The 26,603-nt window shown below is 51.5% G+C and overlaps 1 protein-coding gene across 1 annotated transcript in view; it reads left to right on the top strand.

The window, feature by feature from the left end:
- The first annotated feature begins 3,467 nt into the window (after positions 1-3,467).
- Hcrtr2 (hypocretin receptor 2) overlaps positions 3,468-26,603 on the top strand; it is a 49,191-nt gene continuing 26,055 nt past the window's right edge. The window contains exon 1 of the mRNA XM_042671873.1: positions 3,468-3,693. Within this exon, the coding sequence (XP_042527807.1) occupies positions 3,468-3,693 (226 nt within the window). The remainder of the gene's footprint in view (positions 3,694-26,603) is intronic.

Raw genomic sequence — 26,603 nt, 5'->3', positions numbered from 1 at the left:
GACTGAGTATCGGTGGTAACACATTTTATCAGTTTCCCTCCCTCCACTCTGACCGACTGCTAGAGTCTCTGCAATTCAAGACTTTTCCAGAAGGATTTAGCTCGAGGGCATATTGTAAGAAAGTGTGGTTTTTTTGGAGGTTTAGCGACATCAAATAACTTCTTGCAAATTGAATACATTGGTGCGAGGAACACACATTCTCAGTCCAGTCATTACTGAGCATGCTCATTCTTGATTTATTCTCCTTCCCACAGAGAGGAAAGAACAGCAACTGTGTTTCAGATACCAGGGATATTGCCCTTCCTCTACTCAAAATAGCATTTCACACATGGAGAGAGGAGGGGAGTGAGTGGCTTCCAGAAGCTGGAAAGTGTCAGGATGAGGTAGAGGTTGGGAAGGGAGTGGTTTGTCTGCACAGAATCACCATTACTACCAGGTACAATTGTTCCCGCTCAAGGTACAACTACTGCGGCTCCCCAATGGAGTTAACAGGAATTGATTGGCCATAATTAACAATAATTGCCTTCAGAATAAGATATTTCAAAATTTCCTAAGGAAGATTTTGAACGTGCTCACCCCAAAGTTACAATATTAACCGCTGTGAGTGTGCTAGGTCCGTGCTGATAGAAACCTCGTACAGATGCTAGTGCCCTGATCTGACCAATTTCATGACTGTGCACAATTACTGTGTGCCAGAATAAGACCTTGAAAATGCTTTCACCCCTCCTCGCTCAGGACTTTCACACACAGAGGTGATCCATTTCAGAAGAATGGGACTGAGTGGGAGGAAGGTGTCATTGGCGGTGAGGGCTGAGCAGATGGGAACCAATGACCTTGGAGGAGGCCACGGGAGGTCTGCAGAGTGGCCTGTGCTCAGGGAGAAGCATTAGGCCTTAAGGAACCCGTGTAAACCTCAACTACATAAAACGAGATGAAGGCGTGCCTGGTCGCCCCCAGCACCCCTCCACGTGGCCTTTGGAATTCATCCTCCCTCACTTCGGGCTCTCTGGTTTCACCACAGCATTTACCCCTCACTAATGCTTTCCTTCTCTATTTACTGGTGCAGTTATTTTTCCCCTCTCGGCCTTCAGAGTCCGATAAAGTCATCCATACATGCCTGGTAAACAGAAAAATGTCCATTCGTGTTCCATTTCACTCCGGCTTGGGAAGGCAGGGCCTAGTATTTCTTGTGGAAAGGACACAGCGCCTGACTGGAGGCAGTCAGCACTGCCCTGAGATGTGTTGTTGAAAATATTCATTTTGTCCCTGGTGACCCCTCACCCCCCCCCCCAGATTCCTCATCTATTAAGCAGAGCTAATAATAGATACCTCCCCCACACACGCGAGTTTTTAAATGATGCACAAGAAAATAATTTTCTAAACTTGAAAAAAACACACAAAAGAAATGTTTAAAAGCAGTAGACTTGCCCAGAGGCTGGACCCGGGTTGTCACAAGCTCCACTTCCAGCATCCTGGGCTGGGGTACAACCACGGGCGCCATTTTGGATGGTGGCTTCTGGTGTCATGTGGGAGTGGTTTCTCTCCATTGGAGAGGCCACGGTTCCCTGTGCGCCTCATGGGGGCATGGCCAGCCACAGGCGGCTTCCAGTCTTGGCTGGGGCTCAGCCTGCAGGACCCCAGCTCTTCCCATGTCCAAGCCTGATTAGCCACCTGCACCATCGCTAGGAGAGTGAGCCCCACTCCGTGTGCAGGAGGAGGAACTGAGGACAGGGTGAGCCGGCCCAGGCGGGCGTGGGGCTCACCGGACAGGCGGGGTGCGGCCGGGCCGCCCCCCCTCTTCTGTAACACTGGCCCCCACCAGTGGAGTCTCTTCATCTGGGGTCCCGCTGTGTCTGGGGTCCCTCTGTGTCTGGGGTCCCTCTGTGTCTGGGGTCCCGCTGTGTCTGGGGTCCCCGCTGTGTCTGGGGTTCCCTCTCCCTGCGTCTGGGGTCCCTCTGTGTCTGGGGTCCCGCTGTGTCTGGGGTCCCGCTGTGTCTGGGGTTCCCCCTCCCTGCGTCTGGGGTCCCCGCTGTGTCTGGGGTTCCCTCTCCCTGCGTCTGGGGTCCCGCTGCGTCTGGGGTCCCCCTGCGTCTGGGGTCCCCCTGCGTCTGGGGTCCCGCTGCGTCTGGGGTCCCCCTGTGTCTGGGGTTCCCCTCCCTGTGTCTGGGGTCCCCGCTGTGTCTGGGGTCCCGCTGCGTCTGGGGTCCCGCTGTGTCTGGGGTTCCCCCTCCCCGCGCCCTTCAAGCGCCTCCGCTGCGTCTCCTGACACTTGTGGCAAGTCGAGTCCCGGGTCCCCCCTGGGGTCCCCGCCCCAGGTCAGGAGGCCGCGCGGCGACACACCAGCGCCGCGCCTGCCGGGCGCAGCGTCTGCAGGGGTGCGCTGTGCTGTCAGGCTGGCCGGCGACCTCTGTGTCCTCCCGGAGACCCGGGGCCTCCACGCGTGCCGGTTCCCGGCTCCGCGCCCGCACCCGGGCCGACCTTCCCCGGCCCCGCGGCTCGGCCCGGCCTGCGCCACCGGCCGCCCCGGCCACGCCGGCCCCCGGACACCCGGGCCTCCCAGACACCGCCGCCAGGGCCCCGCCAGCTGGCGGCCGGAGCCCAGGGGAACCCGCTGCCCTGCGCCTCCGCCTCCATTCGGCTTCTGGCTGAGCTCGTCCTGCGCAGGAGGGCGCGGGGGGGGGGGGGGGGGGGACTGCAACCGGACCGCGCCCGGTGGCTCCCTCCCCTCTCCTCTCTGCCCTCTCCTCCCCTCCCCTCCCCTTCCCTCTCCCCCCTCTCCTCTCTCCCCTCCCCTCTCCTCTCTCTCCCCTGCCCTCCCCTTCCCTCTCTTCTCCTCCCCTCTCCTCCCCTCTCCTGCCTTCTCCTCCCCTCTCCTCTCTCTCCTCCCCTCTCCTCTCTCTCTCCCCTCTGCTCTCCTCTCCTCCTCTCCCCTCTCCCCCTCCCGCAGCCCCCCTGCCTGAACCCGGCGGGTCTGCACCTCCGCCCCGCCCAGCGCCCAGAGTTGCCGGGCAGCGGCTCCAGGAGGCATTGGCTCCACAACTTTTCACGTCATTTTCTGCTCTGGAGCCGGGTCGCCTGCCCTCCCTCCCTCCCTCTCCCCTCCCTCCCTCCCTCCCTCTGCCTCTCTCCCTCTTTCTCTCTCTTTCCCTCTGCCTCTCTCCCTCTCTCCCTCTCTCCCCCTCTCTCCCTCTCTCCCTCTCTCCCTCTTTCTCTCTCTCTCCCCCCTCTCTCCCTCTCTCTCTCTTTCTCTCTCCCTCTCTCTCTCTTTCTCTCTCTCTCTTTCCCTCTCTCTCCCTCTCCCTCTCTCTCTCTCCCTCTCTCTCTCCCCCCTCTCTCTCTCCCTCCCTCCCTCCCCCCTCCCCTCCCTGTCCCTCCCTCCCTGCCTTCCCGCTGCTGCCTGGCTCGCTGCTCGCTCCTCTCCCGCGGATGGAGCCGGCGGCGCCCTGACCCCGCCAGACCGACCCGCGATGTCCAGCCGGAGGCCGGAGGACCCCGCCCCCGTCCCCCGCCGGAACTGGACGTGGGACCCGGAGCCGAACGGGACCTGGGAGCCGCCGGGGCCCAGCGACTACGAGGACGCCGAGTTCCTGCGGTACCTGTGGCGGGAGTACCTGCGCCCCAAGGACTACGAGTGGGCGCTCATCGCCGGCTACATCGTCGTGTTCGTCGTGGCCCTGGTCGGGAACGTCCTGGGTGAGCGGCCCGCGCCCGGCGCCGAGCGACCCCCCGCGGCCCCCGTAACCCCCGCGCCCCCCGTACCCCCCGCGGCCCCCGTACCCCCCGCGGCCCCCGTACCCCCCCGCGCCCCCCGTACCCCCCGCGCCCCCCGTACCCCCCGCGCCCCCTGCGCCCCGGGACCCGAGCCCCCTCCCCACGGCGCCCCCTGCGCCTCCGAACTCGAGCCCCCTCCCCTGCTCCGCCCTGCGCCCCGGGACCCGAGCCCCCTCCCCACGGCGCCCCACTGCGCCCCGAGACCCGAGCCCCCTCCCCTGCTCCCCACTGCGCCCCGGGACCCGAGCCCCCTCCCTTGCTCTCCACTGCACCCCGAGACCCGAGCCCCCTCCCCTGCTCCCCACTGCGCCCCGAGACCCGAGCTCCCTCCCCTGCTCCCCACTGCGCCCCGGGACCCGATCCCCCTCCCTTGCTCTCCACTGCACCCCGAGACCCGAGCCCCCTCCCCTGCTCCCCACTGCGCCCCGGGACCCGAGCCCCCTCCCCACGGCGCCCCACTGCGCCCCGGGACCCGAGCCCCCTCCCTTACTCCCCACTGCGCCCCGAGCCCCCTTCTGCACGCAGAGAGATCCGAACCCCGCTTTCGGGTGGGCTTGATTTGGTGGATGCAGAAAGAAAGCAGAAAGTTCCCTGGTCCCCGGGAGAGTCTGGAAGGGCGGCCGGGCCCGTGTCTCCGCCGGCCGGGGTGGGGTCCGGCCGGGCAGGGGCGCCGGCGGGGCGGGCGCGAGGGCAGAGCTGCGGCGGGCGCTGCGCGGTGCCTGCCCGGCGGGGCCGCGCCGCCCCCGCGGTCCAGACCCCGGCGCGGGCACCGGGAGCCGGGCGGGAGGGCGGGCGGGCGGGAGGCCGGCGGCGCGGGGCTGGGGGACCCGGGGACCCGGCCCGGACCCGCCCTCCCCTCTCCATTCAGCTTTCCGCCTTCCATTCAACCCGGATTCGGTTCCTCCCGGAGGACGCGCGTCGTCAGCCACAGCTCACATTTGCGTCCATGGATTCCCCCCACACCCCCCCAGGTTGAGCTGAGCCCTGTACGCGCGCGCGCGCGGGGTCCCCTCCAGCCTCCCCACCCCGACCTCCGGCCTCTGGCTGGGGAGGCGCGCGCTGGGGGTGGTCAGGGCCGGAGGAGAGCCGTCCCCGGGGAAGGAGCTGGCGGCGGGGCTGGGATTGTGAATGGAGGCGAATGGAGGCAGCCGGGGATGAATGGCGGGAGGGTTCTGGCTGCGCACCTGGGCGCACGGGGAGGAGGCGCTGCGCACTGGGGCGCACAGGGAGGGGGGGCTGCAAACCGGGCTCATGGTCGGGCGGGGGGGGGGGTCTGTGGGCGCAGAAGCAGCTGGTTCTGGGTTATGGAATGCCGGGCTGGAGGGGCGAGGCGGGAGGCCGGCAAGCCCTGGAGTCCAAAGCAAAGATTCAGGGCTGCACGTGGAGGACGCCTGGGGGTCCCTGCCTGCTCCCCGGGGTCTGGGGGCGCAGCGGGCCGGGCGCCCGCCGATCGCCCGGCAGAGATCCTCCAGTCCGGGCTGCGGCCCAGGGGTGACACTTGTCTCCGAACTTCCCTTGCTTTTCCTACGTGGTTTCGGGGTACTTCGTGTTACCTTCGGTGAAAACGTGGGGCGCGAGTGGGGGGAGCAGACGGCAGGGCCTGCGGGCAGAGAGGCCGTGGACGCCGCGTACACCGCCTCTCCCCGGGTGCGGGGTGCGCTGTCAGGGCGCGTGGCCGCCCGCGTGGCCCTGTGGTACTACGAGGTGCCTAGGTAAGAACCAAAACCTCCCACACCGAGCAGCACCTGCCGCTCACTGCGGACTCCCCCAGAACATCCCTTAGGAGAGCTGGTTGGAGGACGGGATTGAGATTCCGTGTGGTTCTCTCTGACCTCAGATCCCAAATTCCTCATTGCTATTCCACTCGGGATCTGGGAAGCATCTAACCACGTGCTCCTTCCTCCCCAGAGGCTGCCCGCCCAGGGGAGTCGCGTCTGGGGAAGGGGGCGCTTGCTGCCCGCCCTGCTCTGTGGTCAGGGCACTGGGCACTGGGGTCTTGCTGCCCGCCCTGCTCTGTGGTCAGGGCACTGGGGTCTTGCTGCCCGCCCTCTCTGTGGTCACTGCCAGTGCAGTGCAGCTGTCAATGCACGGCCGCTCTGCCCACCAAAACCCTTCCCAGGCTGGACTGTGACTGCACAGGAGAATGGCTCTTATCCATTTAGCAGCGACTACTTCCCTTCCCTAATTTTATATCCTGCCTCACCTCCGTGGTAAAAATGTGCTCTTGTCTGGTGCTATTTCATGTTAGCTCTGCATAAACCTGGAATGCCCAGCCTTCAGTTTCAAGAGGAAGTTGTTTCCTGATAGCCAGGGAGCAGGCGCTGTCCCCAGTCCCCAGTGCTGAAACAGACACTTCCATTCAGCGTAAAGGAGAGATTTGCTCAAGGCACTCTGCTCTCCAGATCCCAGCAGCTCTTCTCCTCAGGACTGAATGGCACTGAAATCCCCTACAGCCCAGCTGAAACTCATTCTCCACTGATGCGCTCTCTGCACGCAGACGAGGTTTAGGGTTGACATTTAAACAAATGAGCAGTGTCATTATGCACAGGCAACCTCTGTTCTTTGATGCTGCTGTCAAATGTGCAAGCGAGATTAAATTGAGAAGTGCCTTTTTGCCACCCCTCCCCATAGGAGTGATTGAATGCAGAGTATCAGGACAAGATGTCGTAGGATTCCTGCAAGATAAAGAGGCACCATCACTGCACAGGTGAACTCAGATCCCATGGGCACACAGACCCTGCCTCTGCAGGTCTGGCTGCCTCTGCATGCTCCTGTAGCTGGCTGCCTTGTTGAACTCACAGATACAATGCTGTCCACTGGAGGTCACTCCTCCAGACAAGCCTCTGTGGATTGTGACTTAACCGGATGTACTTGGTCAACCAAGCCCTGGCCACCCACCCCTTTCCTCTCCACACCATCCCTCTTAAACCTATCCCCAGCACTTCCCCTCCACTGGTAGATGCTCGTTACCGAGACAGAACACAATTTCCAGGAAAGAAATGACAAAGCCATTCACAAGAAGGCACAAATTACTGTCAAGGAGACTCCATGAGTATGCATGCCCTCATGAAAAGCTACACGCATCTCTCTTTGTGGGTTTTCAAGGCCAGGGGAAGAATATGTGGGAAATTTATTTGGGGAAGGAGGTTTTATTTGTTTTTGCAATATGTTCAAAACAATCCACCTATAGCCTGTTCCTATTAATATTGTATATTATAGTCAGGTAGCTATATCTAGTCACTATTATTTGAGTCATTTCATGTTTTTAAAGTGAATGTGCATGTCAAGTGGCAGAGATCTTGGTTGGGTGCAATCTCTACTGCTAATAACTTGGGGATTGGAGATAAAGATGTCTGCAGTTGCTTCTAACTTTCCAGATGTCTGCCTCTCTTGCTTCCACACCAAAAGACACACCATGCTTGAGTTGGTATGCCTCTACCTCCCTCACAATTATCTCTACATGAAGCATGGAAACCCATCCCTTGGCCACGCACATTAGTCTAGCTATGCTTTTTGCTGGCCGTGTGATCACTAGCAAGTTTCAGAAGTGCTTGTGTTTCTCATACCGCATTGGGATTGGCACTTCTTGCCTGGTAGAATTTGGATCCCAGTGCAGTGCAGTACATGGGCTTTCTCTATGGAGACACGTCCGGAGCATCCCCCGCCCGTCTGTCTGCCTTTCCACTCCTGGGAGTGGAAGCGCTTTCTCTCACGGCTCACCACTGTGTCTGCCGCTCTGGCTCAGCGTCTCTGACCCTGGATCCCCCACCATTTCCCAGCGGGGCATTTTCCTAGGGGTGTGGGTAAATGGTTTTTCTTTTTCTTTTTTGGTCACTCTCTCTCTTCATAGCAGATCTTTCAGTCTCCTCACATGTACTGTGTAACCATGGCTATCACCTGCCCATGAAATCCTAAGTAGGGGCTCATTCATCGTTCTGCTTCTGTCCGCTTAAATCTCCCTGCTCGGTGCCTCATTCACTTAGCACATTCATCATTTCATCTACTGTTAGCGTTCTAAATATAAACATGCAATGAGTTCACTAAACTCAGTAAAAAAAAAAGTCCATTGTCAATAAAAGAATTTTCCCAATGAAGTCAAGATAAACTGGATGTTTGGTATGAGGGAAGGTTGGCATTAAAAGTGCTTTCTACAAAGATGGCTTTATGGCCCAGAGGTGGATGTGATTGTTACATCCTCCCCCACTATTTCTATGCCTAGGAGAAAATCACTGATGTATGCGTGTATTTATTTGGTGCTGCTGGGCTTCACACCTAGAGCTCCACAGTCGCAAGGCAGGTGCCCGAACACCTGAGCCACGCCCCCACCCCTCTTCACTTTATTTTCAGGCAGGGTCTCACACTTGTTTTCTGGGGTCAACCTTTACCATGATCTTATTTATGCTGCCAAAATATCTGGGATTACAGGCGTGCACCACCATGTCAACATTTTTGTTGATGTGTCACTGACAGGTATAGTAGATTTGCTTATGTCCAACCATATATATATATGTATCTGCACACACATATAGATATATCATAGACACGCTATGCACTTTGTGTATGTATGCATATCGATGCCAAACAAAATATTTATTTCAAAGAGGTCAAATCTAAAAATCAAGCACAAACACTGTGTTCTAGATTTTAAATTTCATCCTGATGTTTGCAGTGTTCACATACCAAATTATATCCCACGTATTTGCATGAAATTTCATTGTTTTCTGTTTTAATAATACTTGACATTTCACGTCACCACACCTGTCCGCATCCCAAAGGCATGGCACAGGCACCCAGGCTGCAGGGCTCAGAGGCCTTGGAAGGAGGTGCTGTGTTTTGTTCCCACGCCCTCCTCCTTGGGGTGGGCGCTGTTTCCCCAGGGACCTGAGGGTGGCGCCCTGCTGTGGCTCCCCCACCCCCTCCTCTCCCTGTGGGGAAGTGGAGGATGAGCTGGCACTTGAGCCCCAGCCCCTCACCTACGTTGTGCTGGTGTCTTGCAGCCAGCTCACCACAAACCAATTAATAGCTTTGTTTCACAAACAAGAAAAAGAACAACCAGCCATTTTAACCCATGCCCAGGCGTGGTCAGACCTCAAGGAGCGCATGGATTCTGTGCTCCAGGCTGCTTCTGTTCCTCTTTCTCCCTCTCCTGTGTCTTCTGAGGCTGAGGGGGAGCCGCTGAAGGGCGGAGAGGCGGGGCTGGGAAGCAGTCTGGACCACAGCTGTCCTGGCTGGCTGCCCTGGGTGGCTGCCCTGCCCCCCTCTGATGGACTGTGGTCTTCGGCTCCAGCTCTGGATGAGCTCACTTGATGTGCTAATCCAGGTCAGGCTCCATTACAACTCCAACATAGGGCAGGTGCTGTCAAGAGCTTTTGTGCTTCTGGGGTAGGGGATGAGTCACTGGGAAAACAGAAAGGTTGGTCGCTGTGGCCTGGGGTCTTTATCTTGTGGAAGTGTCATCTTGAGGCATGATTTAAGATTGAGGGCTGAGCACCTTAGGCTGGACACAACCTAAAGCGCTTGGTCGCTTTCTTTCTGTTTTCAAATATAGTTACACATTTTTTAAAAGTTGCTATTGACTTCAAAACTCCAGTTCCTGTGGACTTGACTGAAGAGGTGGTGGACTTCCCCGAGGTGAAGGATGCTGCAGCTCCTCCTCCCCACGGACGCCAGGGCCTCTAGACTCCGACTGTCGGCCCCAGGGTGCTGTTGAGCAGACCAATGTGACTGGGTCAGCCTTCTCAATAGCTCTTACGACCACATTTGTTCATCTCATCTTTGTTCCCGGTGTGAGGTGATCCTTTTACCCAGTACACCGCTGGGGAGAGATCTCACATGGATCCATAGGTAGGGACGCTACAGTCCCAGGCTCCCTGAGCACATGATGGTGCGTGCCTGTAATCCCAGCTGCATCAGAGAGCTGAGGTAGCAGAGTGCTGGTCCAAACCAACTCTTGGCAAAACCAAAAATAACCAAAGCAGAACAGGGATGGACTGTGGCTCAAATGGAAGCCTGCCTGCCTGGAAGTAAACCCAGGCACTAAAAGAAAGCAAGACAACCCCAAGCGCTTGGTCGGGTTTAAAGTCCCTGTGGGGCAAGGCGGCCTCGCCACCCCACACCCTGGCGCTTCTCTTCCCGGTCATCAGGAATCTGGTCCAGATGCAGACACAGCGAGAAGGCACATCCAGGATTACATCACCAAGGAGGATGGATTCCCGCTCGGGTACGCTCCCCTGCTCTGAAATCTTTTCTTCTGAGCAGCCCGTGGAGCTGCGGAGCTGAGCTCCCCGGCCGTGAGGACGGGCACTCTGCTAGCGGCCTCGTGGGCAGCTTGGAAGCAAGTCCTCCAGTCTGGGTTGATTTCCATGGCCCAGCGTGTCCCTGCGTGACAGGCACTTCGCAGAGCGGTGCAAATGAGCTTCCGGTGGTTTCCGTCCCAGAAGGGTCTAACATAATGCATTTGGGTTCATGAACTGGGGTACAAATCCTAAGATGTTCATGTTAGGACAAGAGTGAACGGCGATGGGGGGGGATGTACCGGCTCTTTTGCCAAACTATGATGTGCTCTGCTGCAGGTGATGTGAGGTGCTGGAGCAGGGTTGCCAGGCTGGCTGCCGGGTGGCTGAGGGGCGTGCCGTCTCACAGCCGGAGCCAAACCCTCCCTGAAGGCTCCTTCCCTTCACATGAACTTGCAGATGTGACTGGAGAGGAGTTAAGTATCTACAGACAGCCGATGTTTGGATCTCTGATGGTCAGAGTAGCTGATAATATCAGGAGGCTCCGTACAGTTTCTGTGCTAGGATCTTGAGAGGAGAGAGCGAGACAGAGGCATGTCAAGCAATCTCCACCGATGTGGCCAGACTCCAGGCAGAAGCAGAGAACGACCCTTCGCCCCGCTCCGCAGACCACGCAGAAATACAGGAGGAGGACGTGACACCCAAGATGACTCAAGTTATCTGGGTGGAGAAAATTGGGTATGGATGTTCTAGGCGAAGAAAACAGATGCAAAAGCAAAGAGGCATGAAATAGCCTGGCTGGGAAGAGAATGTGGGACAGCCGGGTGATACTGTGTGCGCCAGACGAGGAGCGTCTGGAGAGGAGGCTGGAGCAGTAGATCAGGCCCGGCCTGAGTGGCCCAGGAACCATACAGAGGTAGGCATTCACGCTGGGTGCCATCAGAGCATTTTAAGGAGAGTGCCACCATTAGTTTTCATTTTCCAGGAGAGCATGCTGAAAATGATGGAGAAGAACACGCTCAAAGGGAGAGGCCTGGTGAGCTCTCGTACTGGGATGTGTGTCCTGTCTGGCTCACAGTCTGACCAACTTCAATGGGAAGTAAACCTACCAAAGAGACGTATTGTCAGAATTCCACAGACAGCCATTTACTCCCAAGATGTTTTATTGGAGAAAGAGAGATTGAGAAAATGAAGAAGAAAGATGAAAAGAGGAATGTGGGTCCACACATGTGGGTGTTTACCAGAAACGTGGGGTGTTTCCACTTCGCCAAACATGTACATTTGTAAAGCAATTTTCTTATTTCTCTTCTGAAAGACATAATTATAAATCTTGTACCCCCTTGCCTTATTCATATTTCCCAACATTCTACACAAAGTCTCACTCTGCAAAGACTCACCTGGGCTGCAATGTTCATTCGTTTCTCATTCATCTTTTATTTGTCATTTAGAGTGTGACATAAAAGTGGGAAACAAAGATTTAAAACTTTTCAAATCCCAATTCATTTTTCTAAATTACTTATCACTTGCTAAATATTTTCATTCACGTTCTGAGGATGTGGCTCATCGGGAGAAGATTGGCCTAAGATGTATGCGTCTACAGTCTGGATCTCCAGGAAATAATTTCTAAATCACACTTGGAAAGTAGTTTTCAGTGCTCTGTGATATCTCTATGCCCTTCAAATACTAAGTGGAGAAGGTCCATGGACCCCGGGGCAGCTGGGGGGGGGGGACCTGTGAGCAGGCACTTCTCTGTGGTCGGCATGGTGACATCCTAAAGGGGTCGGTGGTTTCCAAACATACTGCGATTCTCAGGTCGTGCTGAACTTACAGCACTGATTAAAATTGTAATATCCTTTCCTGGGTTCTCAGAGAGCTTTGAACACTATTCAGCTCCTTAAAAGTGGTTCATAGCCGCAGGATGACTGAACTTGATCCCTACCTCTCTGGAGATGGACACTAAGGGTTGAATTTGTCCATACTCGACGAATTTGATGAATCACTCACTCCAGGAGAAAGTCACATTGTTTATATATAACTTTCTTAAAGCCATTTATCTTTCTTAGCTGGTGAAGTTTGTGCTAATATTTATGGCGGATCTAGGGAGCTGTGGCTAGGTGCTTGAGTCTAGCTCCTGAGTCAAATTTTCATGGTGAAAAATGGTGAGCAGCTCCATCTCTTCAAATAGAATCATTACACAACGGTTCTCAGCTATAGAAACCCCAGAAGCGAATAGACAGGTAAGTTTTTATCAACTGAGGAAGGGGCTTAGTAATTACTAGCATAAGTATGCACCTGGACTTGATTTTTACTTTGCACACAAAAATGAAACAAGAGGAGGTTGTTACTAGTAAGGGCTCCGATATTCCGTGAAGTCAGTACTTCATCCCCCCCCCCCCCCGCCGCTCCCCGCCCCCCCCCCCACACCAAGTATATTAAATTTGCCATTGATCCCTGGCAAGAACCCAAAACATCCTGAGGAAAGGGGAAATTAAGAACAAAAGAGCCTAAAAACACGAAGACAATAACACACCACACACATAGACACAAGCACATCTTGATGTTGAGTGTTGCGAATGTGATTAATACACTACTGGTTTCTTCCTGCATGATTAGGACGCAGTTCTTCAAATATAAAACATGTGACACAGATGCCACCCAGCCCCAGGTGACAGGGATCCAGTGATGTCCCGGGAACGCAGTGTGTTCTGCGGGGAGGAGGGACAGACGGGAGGTGTGGGCTGTGGGAGCTGCTTTCCTGGAGCAATTGGCCATGGCAGGAAGGTGTCCTCAGAGCCCTGGAGACTTTGTCCCCACTCCTCCCCCTCCACCCCTGCTGTGTCAGCATCCTCCTAATGGCTCTCCTCCTCTTCCTCCTCTCTCCCTCCCCTCCTCCTCCTCTTCCTCCTCTCCCCCTTCCCTCCTCCTCCTCTTCCTCCTCTCCCCCTCCCCTCCTCCTCCTCTTCCTCCTCTCCCCCTCCCCTCCTCATCCTCTTCCTCCTCTCCCCTCCCCTCCTCCTCCTCTTCCTCCTCTCCCCCTCCCCTCCTCCTCCTCTTCCTCCTCTCCCCCTCCCCTCCTCCTCCTCTTCCTCCTCTCCCCTCCCCTCCTCCTCCTCTTCCTCCTCTCTCCCTCCCCTCCTCCTCCTCTTCCTCCTCTCCCCCTCCCCTCCTCCTCCTCTTCCTCCTCTCCCCCTCCCCTCCTCCTCCTCTTCCTCCTCTCCCCCTCCCCTCCTCCTCCTCTTCCTCCTCTCCCCCTCCCCTCCTCCTCTTCCTCCTCTCCCCCTCCCCTCCTCCTCTTCCTCCTCTCCCCCTCCCCTCCTCCTCCTTCCTCCTCTCCCCCTCCCCTCCTCCTCTTCCTCCTCTCCCCCTCCCTTCCTCCTCTTCCCCTCCCCTCCTCCTCTTCCTCCTCTCCCCCTCCCCTCCTCCTCCTCTTCCTCCTCTCCCCCTCCCCTCCTCCTCTTCCTCCTCTCCCCCTCCCTTCCTCCTCCTCCTCTTCCTCCTCTCCCCCTCCCCTCCTCCTCCTCTTCCTCCTCCTCCCTCCCCTGTCAAGTTCTCCTTCATTTTCAGGCCCAGACTTGGCTACATGAAATCATATTTTCTGGGGTGACTCTTTTCCCCACACCCCCAGAGCCTGGAACAATTCCAAGAATGCAGTCGGTGTTGGCCACCCTGTGAATTAGTGTTCTGCTCTCTAGGAGGAGGGCTGTTTGCCCTAGAGGTGGATACAGATACTTCCCTTAAAGAACAGATTGCAGGCTCCACATTTCCTCCGTGTAAAGATCAAAGCCAAGTCCCTGTCATTTGAATGATGCTTGTGATCCTTGGGGTACAGCCTACTTACTCTTCTTTGTGGTGGTTGGGGCTTGAATATGACAGGCAGGGAGCTGCGCCCTTGCCATACGCTGGTCAATGCAGGAAGGGAGACGCGATTGAGACGAGTGTTTTACAGTATTGAGTTATTGAGTTATCGAGTATTATACAGTTATCTGAGACCGCTCCAGGAACTCCGCCGCCCCCACCCCTGCCCCGCCTGGCCACCACCATGAGCCACCTTGTGCTTCTCGTAAGCAGACGGTGTGATTTCTAAGCGGTGGTATTGTCACTTTTTATTATTTCAAGGAAAGAACACAAAGATCCTTGGAAATGAAACGCTGTAGTTCTGCAATTACCGAGAAGAACACGTAATGTGCAAGACCTCTGCTTAAATTACCTCTACTTCAAAATAATCCCTGGTTTCTGAAGTCTAAGGAAACACTTGGCTTTCCCTGTTCTGAATGACGGGAGAGACCTGGGACGAAATGTTACCGTGTCTTCATGTTTTCTGCGAAGAACTGAGCAGACCCCGACCTGAGCTCAGTGTGTCAGGAGGCTCCCGGAGGCTTCCCACACCTCTGCACTGCACGTACCGTGCCTGCACACACACACACACGCGTGTGCACACGAGGACACATGCCCATATACACACGCACACAGGGCACATGCAAGTGTGCCTATTCATGCATGTGACAGCACAATGCTCATGCATGCACATGTACACACATGCGTGTGTGCATGCAAGGCAACTATACATACACACATGTATGACACAAGCACACTCTTATCCACACATAGGTACACACATGCACATAGATCACACACCCACATGCACTTTCACGTGCATATACACACGTGAGCGAAGAGCAGGATGAAGGGGTAGAGGGAAGGAGGAAGCGAGGGAAAACTCCAGAGTGCACTCGTGTCCCGAGGTAAGTGGCCTTGTTGATCATGGCAGACCTCGGAACCATCCAGTTTGTGAGGATGATTTTTAATTGTGACTAAGGTAACCACGGTAGAACGTACTTACAGGGCTTTCTAGAGCTGTTGCAGTTCCCTGATGGTGTAACTCTCCGCCGGAGTGTTTGCCCTGTGCAGGGCGGTGGCTCACAGTACAGCTGGCAGCTTCTGTGGAGTCTGAGGTGGGAAGGGTGGGAGTCGGGGCGGTGGGCACAAAGCTAGCAAGGCACCGTGTCAGTCCACGCGCTGGGGGGCCAGTACTAGGAGCCCCAACTCCAGGAGGTACTGTCGTCTAAGGCACACCCTGGGACATGTGCAGCCCTGTCCAGTAGGCCACTGAGGCAAAGAGAGAAAGAAAATCGAATCCCACCCAGGGACCCCGAATTCCACCCCAGGGCCACCCGCTCCCCAAAAACCTGTTTGTCATTGACTGTCTTAATCCTGCAGCCGGTCAGTGGTCAGCCTCTTCTCTCCTTTCCCTCAGAGCTTAATCTTGGCGGCAGAGTAGTTGTTTCGGTGCCACTTAAACTTGGAATTCTTGAAAGAGTGAGTCGGTGGCGTGTCATGTTTTTTGGATCCTTTCCTCTTTTCACAGTAGGTGTACGCTAGTTTTCACAGAAAGTTGAAAAACGAGATGAGGGAAACGGAAGGGAATCACAAGGTCTGCTCCCAATGCTCTGGTGGACGGGCAGGGGGGTCCTGGACACCACCCCCACCCGGCGCTGAGCCCACTGCAGGATCCTGCTCACCACCACAGTGTGGATCGGAGGAGGAGGAGGAGGAAGAGGAGGAGGAGGGGGAGGAGGAGGAGGAGGAGGAGGAGGGGGAGGAAGGGGAGGAGGGGGAGGAAGGGGAGGAGGGGGAGGAGGGGGAGGAGGGGGAGGAGGAGGAGGAGGAGGAGGAGGAGGAGGAGGAGGAGGAAGAGCTCACGAGCAAGAGGCAAGCCAGACTGTGTTTTCTTTCTTCCTGGTAAATGAGACTGTATAAAATCACTCTCAATGTGTTGCGCTATCATCAGCAACACTGAAATGCTGTGATTGTGGTTTGGTGGCTTGTCAGAATGAACACCGTTACCAACCGCGCAGACGCCAAAGGCGCGGCACAGCCAAAGGTCTCGTCTGTTTCAGGACGAGGCAAACAGAAAAATGAAGCACCGTGAGCCAGCACTGTGATCTCCCGGGGCTCCTCTAGTTTGGAGCTACTTTACCTTTTCTTATTTCATTCAGCAAATATTTCTTGAACACCCACAATGGGTAATCTGTTCTATGGCGTTGTGTGGAGGAAATAGAGGCGTGGTCTTCCTTGGGAAGAGTTTCTAATCTTGTGGCCGAGACCAAGCTGCACGCACTGGGCCGTGGTGTGGAGGAGACAGCGCGGCTGTGCTTTTCTAGAATGCAGAGAGAAGAGCTAGCTCTGCCTGGGGTAGGAAGTTCGCCTTCAGTGAAGAGGAACGTGGGGTCTCGCATTTGTGTGCTTAGGAATATAATTTTGGAAGCAAAAGCGAAAAGAAGTTGTACCTACCTAATTTGGGGAAGTCAGACATTTGTAATAATTTGGAGATCTACTGATAATTGGGTCATCAATGATGCCAAAAATGTCGTTCAGAGAATTCCTGTAAAACACGCGTCTTCAAAAGCTTTCCTGAGTAATTTCAAGTAACAGCGGCGCCAGCTCACCAGGTGATTTGCGTTGTCTGGAGCCTCACATGCCCGCCTCTGACCCAGTTTTGTCTGTTGGGTGTTTCATTGGTCTGCGAGTTGTGAAAATCCTAGAATGTTTTAAAGTGACTTTGTTTTAGTATATCAGAGCTTCTTAAAAGAAAACTAATGTAGGTCAAGGGGTTGACCATACACTGAAAAACTAGTGAGCAGTCTGTTGAGATTCCTCAGCACCGTGATAATTAAAGTCGACAAAATGGAACTGACTTTAAACAATAAACTCAGTATAAAAGGCACTCTGGAGAGAGAAGTTGGTAAGTTAAAGATGAATACCACATTAATACCACACAGTGTTATTCTATATCCTCTAGTCTGTGAGGATGTAGTTAGAGGATGTGAGGCTTGAAAGGTGCACAAATACCATCTGATGGTTCATCACGGCCTTTGGCCAAGGGAAGTCCCACCATGGACCTTTCTTTTTCCTTCTCAGGGACAGGGAGTGTAGCGGGAGCAGGATCCAGGGGTGTGTGTGAAGGCAATTTGAGTTGGATTGCTAGAGAAAAAGCCATGGATACTTGTGTAGCAGGAGTTGGCCCTTGTTGTCCAACATGCTACGAATAATAAACTTGGTAGTTGGTGTTTTCTGTGTGGATACGCAAAAGGAATAGAAACACACATATATGTGCATACATAATGATCAGCCTGCAATGCTCTCATACCATGTGACAAGACATTTTACCACGTAAACAAATTCACCAGTTCAAAAAAGTACTTACTGCTCATAGCAGCACAAGTTAAAATGCCTGGGCTTCCTTGGCATGGAGAACTTGCCGACTGGTGTGATATTTAGGATAGATCTTTTGGTATCAGGACCAGAGGGTTTGCTGATTATTGCAAATGGGTATAAGAACAAGAAAGAACTCAACATTTCCTTGCTACATAAGTAGATGTTGCTACTGTTTATTGAGCTGTGGGACCTTGGAGTCCAGCCAGTTTGAAATTGGGGTGAAAAGAAAATAAATGTTTGGGTTTGACTACAACAAGTTTGGTGCAGTAAGTTTTATGGTGAAAATTAGACTCTGAAGCAGGGAAGATAGATAAGAAGCCAGGTCTGGTGAAATAAGCTGAAGTGAAAACCAATGTTCTGTTTTGTTTCTGTGTATCTTTAAGTAGTATTCATAGATAGCCAAGGCCAAGGAACAAAGTACATTGAATATGACAGTGTAAACAATTTCTTTCTTACAGATTATTTTGTTCTTGACTTTCTCTTCTGCAAAATGATCTCAGTATATTTTCTTAAATCTTACAAGGATTACCTGATCTCACACCATGCATTAAAAAACAAACAAACAATGTCCTTTAAATTAATCTTCTATGGAAAGGTACGTTTCAGAAGTCTGGGAAGATGAGTGTAATTCACTTCATCGGACAATTAATACCACACAGTGTTATTCTATATCTTCCAGTCTATGATTTCCAATAGAAGTCACTTTCTTTTTCTGTGCATCCTTTGAAACACCACGCAAAATCTCACACGTATTGCTGTGTACAAGCTCAGTTAACGGATAATATCAGGGAAGAACTGCAGGATTGTTATGAAGATGAAAACTATTGCACCGCACACCAAAGCCTGGAGACGATCTGCCTCAGATTCAGTGGCTGTGATTTATGAAGACACAAATGTCAGAATTTGCTCCCCAAATTGGATTTCAAGAATGTTGATAAACACCAAAATTTCAGCAATAACGTAGAAACTACGATGATATTGGAGGAAAAGGAGGGTGACAAGGAATCCAAACCATCACCGCTGGGGACCTTGTCCACACTGAGATTTTAGACGTGTAATTTCCACTGAAAAGTCCTCAATCCTTTAAATCAGGGAACAAAGGAAACTAAGACTCCAGCAAGTGTCATGTGATCCACTGCGGACAGATGGCTAAGCCGGCCTTTCCTTCACTACTCCCGAGTTGGCAAATAACCCACCTCCAAAGGGAACGTGTTAGCAAAACACCGAACATGAGGGTTGAGGTTCAAGACGGTTTGGCAACTGTAGGCTCGAAAGAGATGCTTCTGCTTTGCACTGATAAATAAGTCAATCAATTTGTAACGTGTAAGTTGGACGTTTCCTAGACACGGCACATATGCTGCATAGACATGTGTGTCTAGATTGCAGGCTGTGGCGGGTGCCGTCGGAGGAGACACCTGTGGTAGTTACAAGCCCATCTGAGTCTCTTCTATGTTCATTCTGGCTATTAAGATTTGATGCTGGGGAATTTATTCCCTGGAAAATGTTTTGCATCTCCTTGGGTTCTCTAAGAAATGATTGTTTCAGCACTGTCGGGCTCGTATTTTCCCCAACTGGGAAGTAAGCAGTGGCATTACTGACAAGAAGTGTTGGTTGTGACAGCTGAGCTTACTACTCTCCCCCAAATCTCACCGCCTCCCCGTTTTACAAGGCAATCTTCAGGTCGTGGTATGGAAGATGACTCATCCACCGAGCACAGGGAAGACTTTGCGAGGGTCAGTGTCCGTTTCTCAGTTCACTGTGATAATCGAACAGGTTGCGCTGGGACTGGAGCACGAGCATGAGTGCTCCAGGATTGTGCCTCTGTCCCTTGGTATGTGTCGCACACCTGTGGACCGCCCCTCAGATCACAGATCGCGAGGCACGAATTCACCCATCCAACTTCTAAATGGAGAAAACATCTTCCTAAGTAATAGTAAAACTATCAAGATTTTTCCAGACCTATTTCCATATTATCACCCAGTGGACTTACAAAGTAACAGATATATCATCTGAAAAGCCAGGTGAGTAGCTTTTGCAATGCCTTTGTGTAGAATTTAAAGTGGTTCTGCTGTAAGAATGTTCCATGATCGTTTAAATCCTGCAAGACTGAAAAGCTGACCTGCGAGTTTCATTTTCCAATAAACATGGAGAATAAATTCGTAGGAAAAAATTTGAGATTTATTTTGGGAAATGTTGTCCTACTTTCCATCAGTCTGATAACACTCAGTGTCCTACAGGTTCAGTACTTCAGTATGCGTGGGTGTCGCCGCGTAGGCTGGAAATAGGACTATTGAGTGACACCAAAGCAGTAAAAGAGTCGGAGACAATGCTTGGTCGTTGAGTCTGGAACTTTTGAAGTGAAAAGGAGTTAGCATTTTGGATGTCTATAAAATAAAAAATGGCTATCAAATAAGACATAATCTTACGGGACCATACAATTAGACTAAAACCCAAGCATGGAGTGATTGGTAAAAAGTTTCTGCTTTAGAGCGGGAACATCCTGACACTGCTAGGCATCTGGTGACATTTGTGCCAAAGCCAAAGGGATCACTATGATGTCATCTTCCTCAGAGGAGAGGACAGGAAGTAGAGAAGACCAATGCGGAAGAGCGGTCACAGGATGCAGGGAGAAAGCATGGTGGAGATGGCATGAGAACCTGTAGGACATGCGTGTGTGTGTGTGCGCGCGCATGTGTGTGTACACGCACGCGTGCAGGCAGTGCATACACTATATGCACGCACTGCATATTTTTACTCTACGTATCTATGATGAAGAGTAATTTAGACCAGCTACAGTCAGTGACAAACACCACAGTCCTCAGGGATCTCGGTGTATAATTTTCCCTGTCTTACTAAGCCCAGCGCAGAGGATTGTGGGTGACGGTGGGTGGTACAAACCCTCAGAGCTCTGAATCGCTGCACGCCAGGTGTGAACTCAACTCTATCTTGAGTCCTAGCAGAGCGGTAACCCGAACCACTGCACCGCAACTGCTTTTAGCCCTAAAAATATCTGCATCGACAGCTCTCTTTTAGCTCTAATTTTAACTGTAGCTCTCAGCGCCCCATAATGCTCATTTCAACCCATTTGCTCCGAACCTAGACCCTTACCTCTGAACTTAAGCCTAAACTTATGTACAATTCTGCCTCTACTCCAGCCACAAAACCAGCCCCAGACCCACCTACCCTAGACCGCCCTCACCCCCACCTCAGCTCTGCACTAGCCTCACCCACATGCAATTCTATTTAAAGCCAAACCACCACCAGTTTGCTCCGGCAACACGTCATCACACCGGAGATGGGTCATCGTTGCATTTGCAGATTTGCCTTCTGCTTTCATTTCACTCTGCAATGTTGTCTTCTACCTTGGGCGACCTACCAAGAGTATGTGTGTCTAATTCACGCGCACGGCCGGCTTGTGTAGCAGTATAGCCGGGGTAGGAATAAATCAGTAGGAGTTTGGTACAGTGACTCAAGTCTATAATCCGAGCTCTGGAGGCGGGGATTACAAGGACACCAGTCCCAGACCAGCCTGGGGAAGGTTTGTGGGACGCCCATCTCAAATAACATTTGGGAGTGTGGGCACACAGATGTCATCCCAGCCACGCAGAAAATATAAACAAGGGTGAGAGACAAGATGCTCTATCAAAAATAGCCAGAGCAAAACGGGCTGTGACTGTGGCTCCCGCGGGTGTGCGTCCTGGCGAGGATGAGGTCCCGGCTGCAGACCCCAGCGCTGTCCGAAAGCCGCGAAGGGGGGCACGGAACGCGGCCAGGCCCGGCTGCAGACCCCAGCGCTGTCCGAAAGCAGCGAGGGGGGCACGGAACGCGGCCAGACCAGGCCAGGCTGCAGACCCCAGCACTGTCCAAAAGCAGCGAAGGGGGCACGGAACGCGGCAAAGTCTCTGCTGTGCCGTCACAATGACTACGTGGACTGTAGTTTGAAATAATTAACAAGTACGTGTAATTTGGGGAGTGTGTAAAGAAGCTGGGAGTGTGAGTGTGAGTGTGTAACCACGGTAGGTGAGGGGTTGACAGAGATAGTATATGAACATTCTCTCCCGTCTGCCTGGGTGAAATGAAGAAATCAGGTGTTCCGAGGGAGTGAATACGTTAAGTCAATCCTCGGCTGCTCTGAGCAGGAGTGAGGCGGGCTGGGGAGCTGGGGAGCAGGTGGGCGCGGGCGCCAGGCCTGAGCAGGAGTGAGGTGGGCTGGGGAGCTGGGGTGCGGCTGGGCGCGGGCGCCAGGCCTGAGCAGGAGTGAGGTGGGCTGGGGAGCTGGTGCGGCTGGGCGCGGGCGCCAGGCCTGAGCAGGAGTGAGCCGGGCTGGAGAGCGGCTGGGCAAGGTGCCGGGCAGCTGCTTCCACCACAGACAGAGGCTTTGGAACATGTAGAGCGTTAGGCCTTGACCATTTTCCTCTAGCTGAAACTAGATGGAGGTCTTTATTAATTTCCTCTCTCCCTTACCACCGTTCTGCATTTCCCAACTGTGTTTCTGGGAAATGCTTACAAAAAATAAAGAAAATCCAGCCCTACCTGGATATTTTTCTTTCCATTCATTGTAGGAAGGTGAACTAGGACAGGGGGCGTGCAAGCCCGGAGGCCCCGCGGGGACCCGGCTGTGTGTGGTGTGGGGAGCACCTGGTCCCAGCACCGAGGCCCGGACCACGGTGACCGGGGAAAATCATGATTGTCGTGCTGAAGTCAAACAACAAGATTTACCTTGCTGAATGTTGACTTTGCCTTCTAAGGAATGGCACTATGTGACTTCTCCCTTGAATCTCCCGTATTTCACTTCATACTGCTGTGCCCACCGGCACACCACCACCGAGTTTGTAATCTAAACCCAGCTTGCACATATGAGGAAACCCAGGTCTGTTTCCAGGTCTGTCCCTTTCTTTACAGATGGTTCAATAAAAGTCATCCTTCCTAATGGATGAGTAAAATCCTGTGGATTTTGTCCATTCATCCGTCGAGGGGCACCTGGGCTGACTCCATGCCTTGGTATGGTGAACAGTGCTGCTGTAACACGATTTTTAAATAGATATGCATCAAGGTATACAAATTACACATTGAATATTTTCAATTTTGACTTGGCATAAAGACACTATATGTAGCTATTGGGTAGACCTATTTGAGTTCATAATTTTAAAGTCTGACAAACTGTAGCAACACCAATGATAATTACGAAAATGTAATGTTGAAAAATGATTATTAAAAGTAATTATAACTAAAAAAATGATTTTCTGACTGAGATAGCACTCCAGGGCGTTGCCTTGATCTTTTCTGGGATTTGTAATTTTGATTAAGATTGTTCAATCATACAGTTACTTTGTGAAACATCCTAAGATAAATCATGAGAGCTCATTATATTTCCAGGCAGAAACTAAAGTTATTGGAAACTGTATGAGAATATTAGTAGTTTAGTAAGTTTCTGGTTTGTTTTAAAAGGAGCATGAGTGCCAGTAGTATGTTTTAAAAAACCCCGCACTTAGCTATAAGATTGGCAAAGTCCCTGCCTGATCCTTCTAAATGTATCTTGGCTTATCCTAATTAGATTTTAAAAAATGGAAGCAAAAATAAGATCTGTGGCATTTATGAAAACATAAAAGTTCTGCATTCTAGATCAGAAAGTTTACCATTTAATTTTTAGAAAGCGTTGCTTTCTAAATTTCTCTGGAAAATGCTTCATTAGAATACCCAACAAATAATGGAATGATTCTTGTGGGATAATTTAATGCGAGCATCAACCTTGACTCAGATCAGTTTCTAAAGTCATGGCTTCCACACTCCATCAGAAGAAGGAGGGTTCGTTACATTCCTGTCGTTATTATTAATTGATGTGAAACCACATAAAATATGCTGAACCTTCTTAGCTTGGCTTGCTTTTCTACAGAGTCAGAAGACAGATGGTAACCTCCAAATTATCCTGTGTGCTGACATCCTGAGTCTTCTTACGGTACTTTATACTAGGAGTGGAAATAAATAGTAAATTCTATCCAGTTTATATTGGTCAGTACTTTACCATACAACACTGATAAGGTGAGAAAAATTTGTTTTATGAGTACCTTCCTAGTTGTAAAATAAACTCTGTTGTGAAAGCACTGGTTGGCATTCCAAACAAAATTTATGTAACCTTTGGACCAAAAGGGTTTCTAGGTGATGAACTCGGTCAAATGTAGAAATGCAAGAGGCTGAGGATTTGCGTTTTCCACCAACTTAGTAATGACTGCTTCCCATTTCAGTAGCTTCTCTATCCGGACTGAAATAGGGATTGATTTGCCTTAAATCCTGCTGTTGAAATGAACCTAAGATTTCAGCTAGGCTTTGAGCACCCACCGTGCGTTGATGCTTCTGTCAGGCTGTGTTGTGACAAGAGGGTCAAAACAATAGGTAGAAAATGACTGCCGACAACATGGGAGCAGTGGAAAGGGTTGTTCGATGACAGGACAGGCTGAAATAATGACACCGCCCTAAATACATCAAATGTTTTAGCAATTTCCTGCACAGTACACTATTGTAGCAAAGATTTTCTGTCATGGGTAGATGAGACAGAGTGACCGTTCTGGTTCTTCTAATACTAAAATAACAACTCAAGTTTTTTTTCTATCTTCTAAGAGTATATATTATCAAAGTAGGCACCCAATAATCCATGGTTGAAATGTGATGGTACCCAGGAGCCCGTTAAAGATGTGCTAAATTACAGATACTGCAAGATAGAGTTTGTCATCTCTATGATCCTAGATCAAATTTAGCCTTTAAAATCAGGCCAACCTTTCTTGTGTTAGTGTAACTTGCACTTTGATGGCATGACTGTGAGATTTGTGTTTGGTTAAGCTTTGAACAGCCCTTGCTATCACCATAATGATAAGGTGTTGTATCTTTGAAACGCAAGGCCGTTCCTACCTTGATGTATGGACGGATGGATGGAGCAGGCCTGCGTTTTGTCTTGAAGCCTCCGTTCAGGGAGGTGTCACTCACTCACCTGCGGGCTGGGTGACTCACTCTAATCCTGCAGCCGCACGGGTTTGGTCCAGGGCTGCGGGGTGCAGCTCCGGCAGGAGGCATGTGGTCTGTGGACCTCGGCTTTGACTCATGGAGATGAAGCTGAACTTTGTCTTCTGAGCCACGGCCAGCCTCCTCTCCTCATCCGAGCCGTGCGCAGGACCTTCGGGTGCTGTCTGTAACGGAATGCAAACGCAGATGCTTTTAGGTAGATTTAGACCACTCTTTGATGAGTTATTTCTCAGCGACTGGCACCAGACTTGCATGAACTGTACCAAGAGAACTGTACATTAAAATGATGTTTGTGTGGAAGTGCTGCTGACCAGAGTTCACGCGGGTGAGGCAGGAGACTTGCTAGCTCCCAGCGAGCATTGGGTGGCACCGTAGTTCTGTGCTGGGGCTGCTGCTCGCATGGCTCTCAGAAAGGAGGCTGACAACTTTTCACAAACTGAAATTTTGCTTTTATCTTGCTTATTTTTTCGTCAGTCATGGAGCTTGAGCTCAGGACCTGGGCACTGTCCCTGAGTTTTATTGCTCAAAGCTAGGGCTCTACCACTTGGAGCCACAGCTCCACTTCCGGTTTTCTGGTGGTTTATTGGAGCTAATACTCTCACGGACTTGCTTTCCCAGGCTGGCTTTGAACCGTGATCCTCAGATCTCAGCCTCCTGAGTAGCTAGGATGACAGGCGTGAGCCACGGGCACCTGGCTGCTTATCCCCTTTTCTTAATTACTGATATGTTTTCTCAGTTAATTCCTGCATACTTTTTGTGCTATACTGACATAATTTTAGTGTTTCTCAAATCCATTAAGGCATAGACCCCTGAGCAGACCTTAAGCAATCATATCCCTCTATACATTATTGACATGTTCCAGGGTATATTAGCTAATTCCTCAGGATATCTGAATACTACTGAGTCCTGTAGCACAGGAGGTTTTTGTCAGGCTATTCAGAAGGTTTACTGATAAAGAGAAGTTATTTAGGAAAAGGTTAACTAGTACTACACTTCACAGAACCATAAACAGGTCTACACTGAATGGAACCGTTCTCCCACAAGAGAGCTTTTGGTTCTCCTTTCAGAATGATGGCATTCAAAACTCTGGGCTTAGCCTTTCCTGCATTAATAATAGACTACAGTCGCAAAGAGGAGTATTATATGTGTGTTATTTGCTAAGTAGTTGCAATGGGTATAAAAATGCTGACATGTCCTTTACTAACCACATATAAATTCAAAACACAGTTCCTAGCATTCGTCTTTATTTTGCTGATGTTGTAGAAGTTGACGGCGTTCTTTTCTGCTTCAGCGTAACAGTGGTGCAGGGTAAAGCCTCCTCTAGCCAGGCAGAACACATGTGCGACAGGTGTGGTCTCTGCTCTGTTACAACGCTAGCCTCACTAGGTGAACGTCTGGCATGCGGCCACTTTGGGGTTTGTTGTTGTTGTTGTTCTTAAAATGGGTCTTACAGCCTAGAAGTTGAATGTGACCATCCAATTTGTAGCATATACTCATGACCATATAAAGGAAATGATGGCTATTTACATAATTTGCTCTGGTTCCTGACATTTATTCAAATTTAGGGGATAATTAATAAGGATCCCATTTCCAGGACACCAGCAAAGTGAAGGAAAGCAAGCCCCAGAACGTCCCCACGGGATCCAATTCAAAGCAGGACAATTAGTGAAGCCCACTAAGGCTACTGTTACTCATTTCCTATAGCCAGTCCTCCTGGCATAGTGCAGAACCATCTGGAAAAACTCCCAGAAAAGGGAAAGTGTTAAAAGGATGAGAGTTAAAGGATCAATGCTCAGGTGTCCAGGGTTCTGCTATTTCTGTGTAATAACAAAAAACCAACAGTAGACTTGGGGGAAAAAGAAAAACAAAACACAGAAGCCACCCAGTGGTTGATTGTGTGGCAGCAGTCTACCTGGTTATTTGGTGAATGTAGTTTACTCAGCTTTCACAAACTGACTTACTTCTCCCTGTAGCCTTCTATTTTAATTACCATTATCCTACACGTGCTAATTCTAACAACAGCCTTGCTGGAGGAATTTTAAACACCACAAACTAGGGTACATTTCCATTCTTTGGTGCTCGCTAATCCTTACTGACTTTCAGAAATGAACAGTGCTTCTTGTAAAATAATTCTCAACTACCGTGGGAAGATGGAGACTTCCATGATTACAATCTTGTCATTCTCACACCTATTTATACCTACCTCTCATCTATTTATATCTATTTATCTATCTGTGTATCTGTCTGTATCTGTTTATCCCTCACCCATCATCTACCTGTTCTCTATTCTGTCTGTCTGTGCATCCATCCATCCATCCATCCATCTAGCTGTCCGTCTGTCTATCCATCTGTCCACCTACCTACCTATCT

Source organism: Dipodomys spectabilis, unplaced genomic scaffold (assembly GCF_019054845.1).
Source record: "Dipodomys spectabilis isolate Male_0828 unplaced genomic scaffold, ASM1905484v1 ptg000669l, whole genome shotgun sequence".
Lineage (NCBI taxonomy): Eukaryota > Metazoa > Chordata > Mammalia > Rodentia > Heteromyidae > Dipodomys > Dipodomys spectabilis.
Note: the sequence above shows the minus strand (reverse complement) of the source record. Positions and strands in the feature narration are given on the sequence as shown.